Source organism: Ursus arctos, unplaced genomic scaffold (assembly GCF_023065955.2).
Source record: "Ursus arctos isolate Adak ecotype North America unplaced genomic scaffold, UrsArc2.0 scaffold_1, whole genome shotgun sequence".
Classification (NCBI taxonomy): Eukaryota; Metazoa; Chordata; class Mammalia; order Carnivora; family Ursidae; genus Ursus; species Ursus arctos.
The window spans coordinates 87223130-87235599 of record NW_026622763.1 but is presented as its reverse complement, the minus strand read 5'-3'; the positions used below and the strand labels follow the sequence as shown (position 1 = coordinate 87235599).

Below are 12470 nucleotides of genomic sequence, written 5' to 3'. Positions count from 1 at the left end.
CTCTGCCCCTTCCCCCACCTTCCTCTCTCACTAAATAATAACTAACTAACTAACTAAATAAATAAATAAATAAATGCAAACAAATGTTAAGTAATGGTGAGTGGTTATTTGTACTTTGGAACCATAAATTTAAAGTTAATTAAAGAAAAAAAAAGTTCCAGTTTAAAATGGCAACATAGGAAGGCTCTGAACTGTCCTCCTCCACAGAACACACTAGATTAAACCTATTAATATAACAATTACTCCTGAAGAAGACCTGAGTGCTGACTTAACAGTTACTGAGCAACCAAAGACAGAAAGAACAGCAAAAGAATAGCAGGAGAGAATAAAAAGTTTAAGAAATGTAAAAGAGTAACTAGCATATACAGCCACAGCTCCAGCCATCCAGCAGTCACCAAGCACATAGAGTCTGCATAGGAGTCACCATACATGACAACTTTTTCAACTTTAGGAGAAGTAGCTGTTTTACCTAATCCATAGAAACAAACACAGAAAGTCAAGCAAAATAGGGGAGACAGAGGAATATGCTCCAAAAGAAAGAACAAAAAAAACAAAACAAAAAAAAAAAAACAAAAAAAAAAAAACCTCAGTAAAAGAATTAAATGAAACAAATAAGCTATATGCCTGATAAAGAATTTAAAGTAATGATCATAAAGATACTCACTGGGCTGGAGGAAATAATGGAAGAACTCAGTGAGACCTTCAATAAAGAGAGAGAAAATATTAAAAAGAGTCAGAGCTGAAGAATTCAATAATTGAAATAAAAAACACAGTAGAGGGAAGCAACAGTAGATTAGAGGACACAGAAGAACCATCAACGATCTGGAAGGAAGTATAATGGAAATCACAGAAGCTGAACAGCAAAAAGAGAAAAGAAGTTTTTAAAAATGAGGGTAAGTTATCTCTTGAACAACATCAAGCAAACAAATATAAACATTTTAGGGGGTCCCAGAAGAAAAAGAGAGAGAGAAAAGTGTGGAAAACTTACCTGAAGAAATAATAACTGAAAACTTAATTTAAGGAGGGAAATAGACATCCAAGTCCAAGAAGTACAGAGAGTTCCAAACAAGATGAACTCCAGTAGATCAACACCATAGCACATAATAATTTAAATGTCAAAGGTTAAAGATAGAGACTCCCAAAAGCATCAAGAGAGGAACAAAAAGTTAGCTACAAAGGAAAATCTTATAAGGCTATCAGTTGATTTTTCAGCAGAAACTTTGCAAGCCAGAAGTGAGTGCCATGATGTATTCAAAGTGCTGAAGGGAAAAAACCTACAAACAAGAATACTTCACCCAGTGATGTTATCATTTAGATTTGAAGGAAAGATAAAGAATTTCCCAGACAAGCAAAAGATAAAGGAGTTTATCACCACTAAAACAGCCTTACAAGAAATGTTAAAGGAATTTCTTTAAATGGAAAATAAATGACCATAATTAGAGATAAGAAAAATATGAATAAAAAGATGTAAAATATGACAACATATACATAAAATGGGGAAGGGAGTTTCTTTTAGAATGTATTTGAACTTACATGATTTTCAAATTAATATGAAGTGCTATTTACTTAGAATGTTAAATATGAACCTCATGGTAACCACAAACACCAAAAAATAAGGAGAAAGAAAGCCAAACAAAACACTATAGATATTCATTGATTAAAAAGAAAAAGAACAAGAGAAGAAGAAAGAAACAAAGAAGAACTACAAAAAGAATCAGAAAACACATTTTAAATGGCAATAAGTACATACCCATTAATTACTTTAAATGTAAATGGCCTAAATGCTCCAATCAAAATAGAGTGGCAGAATGGATATAAAAACAAGGCTCATCTATATGCTGCCTACAGGAGATTCACCTCAGACCTGAAGATGCATACAGACTGAAAGTGAAGGGATGGAAAAACATTCACCATGCAAATGGAAGTGGGAAAAACAAAAAAACCTAAAAAACTGGGGTAGTAATACTTATATCAGACAAAATAGACTAAAAAAAAAAGACTGTAACAAGAGACAAAGAAGGGTATTACATAAAGATAAAGGGATCAATCCAACAAGAGCATATAATAATTGCAAATATTTATATGCCCAATATTGGACATAAATACATAAAGCAAAAATTGACAGACATAAAGAAATATATGATAATAGAATAATAGTAGGGGACCTGAACACTCCACCTAAATTACTGGATAGATCATCCAAACAGAAAATCAACAAAAAATGGGTCTCTGAATGACACATTTGAGCAGATGGACATAACAGATATATATAGAACATTCTGTCCAAAAACAACAGAATATACATTCAAGTGCACATGAAACATTCTCCAGAATAAATCACATATTGGGCCATAAAGCAAGCCTCAATACATTTAAGAAGACTGAAATCATACCATGCAACTTCCCCAACCACAATGGTATGAAACTAGAAATACATCATAACAAAATAACTGGAAAAAACACAAACATGTGGAGACTAAACAGCGTCATACTAAAGAACAAATGAGTCAATAAAGCAATAAAGGAGGAATAAAAAAATACATGGAGACATATGAAAAGGGGAAACACAGCAGTCCAAAATCTCTGGGACACAGTGAAAGCAGTTGTAAGAGGGAAGTATATAGCAATACAGGCCTACTTTAAGAAACCAGAAAAAACTCTAGAATCTAAACCTATGCATGAAGAAACTAGAAAAAGAAGAACAAAGCCCAGGGTGAATGGAAATAATAAAGATCAAAGCAGAAATAAATAATGTGTACATAGATAGATAGATAGATAGATAGATAGATAGATAGATAGAAAAAAATTAGGTACACCAAAAGCTGGTTTTGAAAAGATAAATAAAATTGATAAAAACTTAACCAGACTCAAGAAAAAAAGAGAAAGCACTCAAATAAGTAAAATCAAAAAAGAGAGGAGAAGTAACAGCTGATACCACAGAAATACAAGGGATTGTAAGAGAATACTATGGAAAATTATTTGCCAACAAACCTGACAACCTAGAAAAAATGGATAAATTCTTAGAAACATATAATCTTCTAAAATGGAACCGGGAAGAAATAGAAAATCTGAACAGGCTCATTGCAAGTAACAAAATTGAATTGGTAATCAAAAAACTACCCAAAAATATAAGTCCAGGACCAGATGAATTCACAACTGCATGCTACCAGATATTAGAAGAAGAGTTAATATCTATTATCCTCAAACTATTCCAAAAAAACAGAACAGGAAGGAATGCTTCCAAATTCATTCTATGAGGCCAGCATACCATGACACCAAAACAAGACAAAGACGTCTCAAAGAAAGAAAACTATAGGCCAATAAACCCGATGAACTTACATGCAAAAATCCTCAACAAAATATTAGCAAAATGAGTACAGCAATACATTAAAATGATCATTCATCATAATTATGTGGGATATATTCCTGGGATGCAAGGATGACTCAATATTGGCAAATCAATCAATGTCATACACAACATCAACAAAATGAAGGATAAAAATCATATGATCATTTCAATAAATGCAGAAAAAGCATTTGGCAAGATTCAATATTCATTCACTTATGATTAAAAATTCTCAGCAGAATGGGATTATACCTCAATATAATAAATACCATATATTAAAAAAACCCACAGCTAACATCATCCCCAATGGTGAAAAACAGAGAGTTTGTCCTCTAAGCTCAGAAACAAGACAAGGATGTCCACTGTCATCCTTTTATTCAACATAGTATTAGAAGTCCTAGCCACAGCAATCAGACAAGAAAAAAGAAATGAGGCATCTGTATTGGCAAAGAAGAAGTTAAACTGTCAGTACTTGGAGATAACATGTTACTATTCATAGAAATCCTAAAGATGTTACCAAAAACTACTAGAAGTAATAAACGAATTCAGTGAAGTGTCAGGATACGAAATTAATACCCAGAAATCCGTAGTGTTTCTATACACTAACAACAAAGTCACAGAAAGGGAAATTAAAAACAAAACAAAATAAAACACCATTTATAATTGCACCGAAAAGAATAAAATACCTAGGCATAAACTTAATAAAGAGGTAAAAGGCCTGTACTCTGAAAACTATAAAACGCTGATGAAAGAAATTGAAGATGACACAAAGGGAAAATATTTCATGCTCATGGATTGGAAGAATATTGTTAAAATGCCCATAGTACCCAAAGCAATCTACAGATTCAATGCAATCCCTATCAAAATACCAACAACATTTTTCACAGAACTAGAATAAATAATACTAAAAGTTGTATGGATCCACCAAAGACTCTGAATAGCCAAAGCAATTCTAAGAAAGAACAAAGCTGGAGATATCACATCCCAGATTTCAAGGTATACTACAAAGTTGTAGTAATCAAAACAGTATGGTACTGACACAAAAATAGACACTTAGATGAATAGACGACAATAGACATCCCAGAAATAAACCCATATTTATATGGTCAATTAATCTATGACAAAGGAGATAAGAACATACAATGGGGACAAGACAGTCTTTTCAATAAATGGTTCTGGGAAAACTGGACAACTACACATAAAAGAAGGAAACTAGACTACTTTCTCATACCATACACAAAAATAAATTCGAAATGGATTAAAGACATAAAAGAGAGACTGAAACAATAAAAATGCTCAAAGACAGCACAGGCAGGAATTCCTCTGACATCAGCCATAGCAACATTTTTCTAGATACATCTCCCAAGGCAAGGGAAACAAGAGCAAAAATAAACTATTGGGACTATAGTAAAATAAAAAGCTTTTGCACAGCAAAGGAAACCATCAACAAAACAAAATAGACAACCTACTGTATCAGAGAAGATATTTGCAAATGATATATCCAATAAGGGGTTATCCAAAACATATAAAGAATGCATATGATGCAACACCAAAAAAAACAAAAACAAAAACAAAAACCAAACAATCTGATTAAAAAATGGGCAGAACACTTGAATAGACATTTCTCCAAAGAAGACATACAGATGGCCAACAGACACATGAAAAGATGCTCAATATCACTAATCATCAGGGAAATGCAAATCAAAACCACAATGAGATACCACCTAATACCTATTAGAATGCCTAAAATCAAAAAGACAAGAGACAATAAGTGTCGGCATGGATGTGGAGAAAAAGGAACAATGTGTAATGTGCAATGTTTAGAAATATTAAAATGATCCAATAATTCCAAATATTATAATGATCTAATAATAATGATCCAATAAATGATCCAATAATCCAAATATTATAATGATCCAATAATTCCACCATTGTGTATTTACCCAAGGAAAATGAAAACATTAACTCTAAAATATACACTCACCTCTATTTTTATTGTGGCATTATTTAAAATAGCCAAGACATGGAAGCAACGTAACTGTCCATCAATAGACAAATGGATAAGGAAAATGTGGTATATATACACAGTGGAATATTACACAGCCATAAAAAGGATGAGATCATGTCATTTGAGACAACATGGATGGACCTGGAGGGGATTTTACTAAGTGAAATAAGTCAGACTGGGAAAGCCAAATACCATATAATTCCACTCATAAATGGAATCTAAAAAAATGAGTAAACAAACAAAAAGCAGAACCATAAACACAGAGAACAAACTGATGGTTGCCAGAGGGGACAGGATGGGGGGTTGAGCAAAATGAGTGAAGGGGAGAGGGAGACACAAGCCTCCAGTTCTGGAATGAGTAAGCCATGGAAAGAAAAAGCAGAGTATCAGGAATACCGTCAATGACATTTTAATAGCAATGTAAAGGGACAGATGGTAGCTATATTTGTGATGAATATAGCATAATGTATAAACTTCTCAAATCACTAAGTTGTTCACCTGAAATTAATGTAACATTCTGTGGCAACTATATTCAAATAAAACAAAAAGACAGAAAACAACCAGTTTGATGGTATAGTATTTAAAAATCTCCAGCATTTTAAAATCTTTTCTATAAAGAATGTAGATTTGCTAGGTATGCTATGTAGAGGAAATGAGGTCAAATTGAACTAAAGTCCTTTGCAATGGAATTGATAGAATGATAACTGAAGAACCTAAGCTGGGGTAAAATGCTAAGTGAAAGTAGAAGGGATGATGAGATGGTGAGTAAGATTTTAACTGATTAGAGCTCTCAGTGAGGGAGAAAAATTGTTGTACCGGAATTACTTAAGACCTCGAAAGACAAATGACATGCTTGGAATTGAGATTTTGGACATGATGCATTTACAGTTAATGACAAGGTGTTCAGAGTCTGACTTTAGGAATGCGTAGCTGAGGAGAAAAAGGATGTTGGAGAAAATGGAGTCAAGGAAGTGTCAGAGTGGTGGATGGGCCACATATGTAGAGAAAGACCGTGATTTAGGAACTCTAAGCTTCAAAGAATGAGGGAATGTGGCCGGGAGGTTCTCAGCAGTAAAATCTGTTCTCAGCAGTGAATCTGCTATAGGATTTCAGTGGAATGCTGGTGTAATTTTGAGTTTAATACATCTCATTTGATCCATGATCCCTCACTTAATTGAGAGTCAATTTTTTCCTTAATGACCTTCAAACTGAAGCTGACTTAGACCATACTTCCTGGGGCACTCCTGGATCCATAACCTCTGATACCTAAGGGTAGAAGTGCAGGATAAGATACCTAGGGACAGAAAATACAGACTGGACTTAACCTTTTCCCATACCTTTATGTTTTATTAGTACTTGGCTTCCTTATGTTTTCATTTTGATTTTATGGCCATTTTGACATACAGAATGTGTTATATTTATTTCTGTTATTGATAGACATTCTAAGCCAACAGGTTTTCCCTTATTACTTAGACTTTCATTCCCAGAGAGTTATGTTTATTCCTTAATCTGATCTCTTTACCCTTCCCATCTCTCAAATCCCTCTCGGGGTGTGCAACAAGAGCTACTGGAAGGCCTGATGGAATCTCCACTCAGGTCAGACTACTTCCTGGAAAACTGAAGGGGGAGGACATTCTGATAGGGATACCTTGCTCATTTTCTTACTGTGTGTTTTTACATAGTTGTTGGTTTTGTTTTGCTTTGTTTTTAACTTACATTGAATTTTCTGTGTCCAGCAATTACTGTCAAAATTTTTTTAAATTTTTGTTTTTGCTTTACAAAATGGACTTAGTAAAACGCTTTCATAATTTCTTAAAATGTTTCATTAACAGATTATTTAAAAAGAAGTTTTAAATACATATCTATTTCCAATAGGAAGATTAGTCAGAAATAAAGACATCAGAACCCTATTAATATAACATAGAAATACAATTCAATGTACATAGCTTTTTAGGACCATACATAACTATTATATGTTGTATATTTGTTTCTGTGATTCTTGGTTGCTAGCTAGATAACATTGAATTTAACATTTGTGATTTTTTTTAAAGTTTTTATTTATTTATTTGACAGAGAGAGAGACAGCCAGCGAGAGAGGGAACACAAGCAGAGGGAGTGGGAGAGGAAGAAGCAGGCTCCGAGCGGAGGAGCCTGATGTGGGGCTCGATCCCAGAACGCAGGGATCATGCCTTGAGCTGAAGGCAGACGCTTAACGACTGAGCCACCCAGGCGCCCCTACATTTGTGATTTCTGCTTATAAATCTAAAATTGTAGAATTTATCTAAAATTGTGTTTATATAAATAACTAAATGGGTTTTTAACTAGTAATGCAACTTGAAGTAATATCCCTAAAGGCATCGAACAATTAGCAAGTCTAATTCTAAATAATTCAAATTTCTGCCTGCTATATATGCACTCTATAATGCATTTATTATGACAGCTTTGTTTGATAGTTTGTTTGAATGTGAACTGTGTCACAATGCCACGTCCTTCAATAAAAGTCTTTGTGCTCTTTCAGTCACTGCTGCCTCCTAATCTTTTGACATTCCTTGGCAAGTATGTGAAATAAAACAGTTTTCAAAACAATTGACATATGTGACCAAAAATTTCACCCATGAGTGTCAGTCATCATCATAAAATATCATTTCTTTAATAGTTATTAAACATTTACAGCAAAGAAGAGATAAGTTAATGGAAGAATTTAATGAGGACTAGGGATGTTGATTTGGAATAGCGTGGTAATAGTCCTTTGGTATGGACAAAGTGTATAAACAAAAACAGTTTAGCCACTTTGATACTGGACACCTGGACCTCATATTCATCATCTTGCCTTTTAATTATGTGTACTTAATGTATGTGTCCCTTGATTGCTAAATGAATAAATTTAATTAGGTTAATTTTATATTTATTAATTTTATTATTTGGGATGTTAAATGGTATGTCTTTCTTAGCTATGTTATTGCTTACCAAAATAAAATGCCTGACTCACAAAATAATTTATTTCATTCTAGCTTCCATTTAATTTTCTTAGGGTATGTGAAGCTATAAGCCATTTAATATATTTTTAGCATAAATATCCTATATCATAAGGGTTCGCAGTGCTTAAATGGCTCTATATGCTGCTAAAAATAATTTTTTACTTGGTACCTAGAACTAATCCATAATATATTGGCTCAACAGAGTCAATTAAATGGAAATTCCTTAACAAGATGAATTTGTTAAAATATAATTGTAGTTGAGCCTATCGCTAACATTCCAGGTGTCATTCACAATGCCACCAGCACAATTTTAGCTGGAGAAAATAACATTCTTTTATAAGAAATAATTTTTAGTGAACATTTTTCTTGTCTAAAAGAATAATGACATCGTGATAGTATCAGAATTTTGACAATGCTGTCATTTTGAAGTTAAAGGTAGGTAATCTATCAGATTAATTTTTTAGCTAATTGGGAAAGAAGAAGGGTATGGAATTAAGATTCACACTCTACTGGGAATTTAGAGACCAATTTAAATGTTAGTTATAATTAAATCATAGAGTTTGAAAGGACTTGAGAGGTCATCTAACAGTCAAATAGCTTTCATCTGAGAAAGAACAAACTTAAATCATCCTTCCATGAGTATATCTGTACCCTTTTAAAGACAACCTCAATTAGCTTAGCGACTCAAAGCCGTGTTTAATAATCTTCATAGTTGGTGAAATCATCCTGATATCTGAATACCTCAAGCTGTGGATAAACACTTCTGCTATGTCATCAGTTTATTTGAAGAAAGATATATTTGAAAACTTTCAATGAGTAATTGAAAAGCTGTCAAATCAAGGTTGCTCTGTTTTAACCTGAAGAAAGTCTATTTTTCTTTGATGGCTTTTTTATTCTTGGGTTTCCTTTCAAGTATTTTCATTATTTTTATGATTCTACATTAATATTTACAAGTTTATATCCCACTTACTATCTTTTTTTTTTTTTAAGATTTTATTTATTTATTTGACAGAGAGAGACAGCCAGTGAGAGAGGGAACACAAGCAGGGGGAGTGGGACAGGAAGAAGCAGGCTCCCAGCGGAAGAGCCCGTTGTGGGGCTGATCCCAGAACGCCAGGATCACGCCCTTGAGCCCAAGGCAGACGCTTAATGACTGAGCCACTCAGGCGCCCCCCCCCACTTACTATCTTGAAGCTCACATTAGACAAGAAGCTTTTAAATATGTGTTTAAGTGGAGTTAAATATAGAATTCCTCATTGTTCCTACCACTGTATATTGTGTGTATTTTTTAAATTTCTACAACCCAAACTATATATTTTTTTCCATTGTCATAATTAATTCCTAAATTTGTTTTCCTCATCCTGTTAACTTACCATTTTCCCCTGGGACTTTGTTTCAATAAAATTAACTTGTATATATGAAATATTAAAAGAATTTATTGGGAGAACTGAACTCACCCTAGGAGTGAAGGTGGCATCATTGATAGAATGCATGTGACCATAAAGTGACTGCTCACAGTTACCCTAGGAAGACAAAGCAGAAATAAAATCAAATAAATTCCATTCAATATGTGAAAGAAATCGAAAGGTAATTTTGTTTAAAAGTATTGCATTAAGTTTCCTTATACCAAAGCAGTGTTCCTCCCAACTTCTCTTCCTCACGGATTTCTCCCCAACCCTGGCAGATATCTTAGCCTTTGTGCAGGCTAGGGTGGAAGTATGCTGAGTTAATACCCCTTCCCCCATATATCTTGGCAAGCGGGGAATGGGAATTACTGATTAATGCCTGAAACTTTGACCCTTTAGAGCTGAGCTGTGTGATCAAGTAGTAACTAGCCAGCCATATATATATAACTATTTACACTTAAAGTAATTAAAATTAAATAAAAACTCAATTCCTCAGTCACACTAGCCATATTCCAAGTGGCTATTATAGCAGACAATGTGGATAATAAAATATTTCCTTCAGAAAGTCCAATTAGTCAGTGCTGTTTAAAGGAATTCTTCTAATGCTCTGTGTTCTACAATTATTCATCAGAGAGTTCTCAGCAGGGTTTAGCCTCAGTTGCCCACAGTGTAGCTGGATCAGGAATGCATCATTTATTGGGTTTTGCTCTCTTCTTTAGCTCACTCCTTGCTTCTTCACTTCTACTTCCTGGGATAACAACCAAATAAACTGCTTATACACCTCCCCCCAAAGGTATTTCTTTAGTCCAGTAATAAAATTAATACATTCTCATGATTGAAAATGCTAGCTTTTGCTATCAGCTACCATTCAGAATCAGCCAAGGCTGTGCTTGTGCTTGATGAGTGTGTCATCAGTGCTTGTCTGTGCACTGAAACTCTGGCATCCTCACTTTTACACAATTGAGCTGCTGGGGAAATTTTACTAAGTGACTCCATCTTGCAACTAGCATAGTATTCAAGCCATGGGGCCAAGCAGTGACACCCTTACAGAGGGTGGAGTTTTCAGGACATCATTTCCATCACTGCTGGGGACATGAGGCTCTTTTTCTGTTTGTTTTAGATTACGAGATCATATTTTAATTCTTGAGTTTTCACAGTTTGGCATTAATATCATTATGCATATGAAAATGTTATAAAACATGTACAGTAGTATTTTTAACACAAAATAAGCATTTATTTTATGAAAACTACATTTCACATCTACCCATTCAGGTCATCTTTCCAAACAATAACTAAAATTAAAATTAACTAGAAAAATTCCCAAACTTCAGTTTAAATTATTTCAAGCAAATTGGGCCCATAACACATTATGCAGGGGATTTAAACGTGGGGAGTTTTCATTTTGATATCAATGGTCAAAGGGCATTCTTAATTATCTTAGGGAAATAACACAAATTTTGTAGAAAAACCAGAAAGAGTTGTATCTGAATACTGTTTGCAGATTCTTGTTATGGGCAAAATTCAGATTTAATTCAACAATGTAGTCATTCAACAAATATTTTTGAGCAATTAATCTATGTCAGGTACAATTCTAGGGGCTTAGGATCTGTCAATGAATAAAACAAAGAATGGTGTCTTCATCAACCTTTCTTTATAAGGGGAGAGGGTGGGAATAGATATTTGAAAAAGGTAAAAGTGTGTTAGAAGATCATAAGTATTGTGAAAAGAAGAAAAGTCAGACAGGGTAATGGGTATCATGAGTTTTGAGATTGAGAGGCTAAGGGCAAACCAAATTATCAAGTAGAATGATATAGTTTGACTACAGTCAAAAAGTAAGGTGTGAACAAGGATTGAACAAGCCAAGCAGACATCTGAAGAAAAAGCATTCCAGGAAGAAAGAAAAGGTAGAGCAAATGTTTCAAAAATGAGAGTTTACCCTCTGTGTTTCTGCAATAGCAAGCAAGGCAATGTGGATGGGAGAAGTAAACCAGAAGGAGAGTAGGCTTACTAAAAGGCTTCATCTACTCTCCTTCACTACCTGGTATTTACTTAGTTCTAAACCATTACAGCTGGAGGAAAGATTACAGAAAAGATTACAAAATGAAATAGGAAAGATAGAGTATTATCATCATGTCTCCTTGTTGTTTATAGGACATTCATGGAATAGTTTGGAACTAAGCAAAGTTGGAATGGCTTTATAACTAAGCTCTATTTAGTCCTCACTATTACCATTGTGTTCAGCAAGTTAAATTTCAAATATTTATGTACAGAATTAATGCATGCTGTTAATCTCTTTTCACAGAACGCAAAATTTCCCCACATGAATTTAAATTTCACAAAAATATGTTGAAATACTTCGGTACTCTTTCAGGATCCCCCCCTTCCCATGTTATTCTGGTTCACTATCTTGATACTGCTACAAGTTTAAATCAATTATGCTGAGAACTTCAAATCCTCTAAATTTCCAAAGTAGAACTAAATTACTTACAAAGCCAAAAAGGCAAAGTATAAGATGCTATAATTAGCTTTCATATATTATCTTAGGAACTTTTATAGTTAATTTTCTTTGAGAATTAATATCATAAATAGTTGCACAATATTATACCTGCATAGTGAGTGCTAATATATAAAAAAAATATTTAAATTAGCAAAATGTTTTTTTTGCATTGTAAGTTTTACATTTGGTGCTCTTCTAAAGTGAGAATCTCTAAACTCTTTGATTAATTGTTAAG

At 33.7% G+C, this 12470-nt stretch overlaps 1 protein-coding gene across 6 annotated transcripts in view; it reads right to left on the bottom strand.

Moving 5' to 3' along the window:
• The window catches only part of SPAG16 (sperm associated antigen 16), a 913718-nt gene that overhangs the window by 278280 nt on the left and 622968 nt on the right, over positions 1-12470 (bottom strand). For all 6 annotated transcript variants that reach the window (XM_026492020.4, XM_057304555.1, XM_044381193.3 and 3 more), the window contains one exon: positions 9790-9855. In XM_026492020.4, the coding sequence (XP_026347805.1) occupies positions 9790-9855 (66 nt within the window). The remainder of the gene's footprint in view (positions 1-9789; positions 9856-12470) is intronic.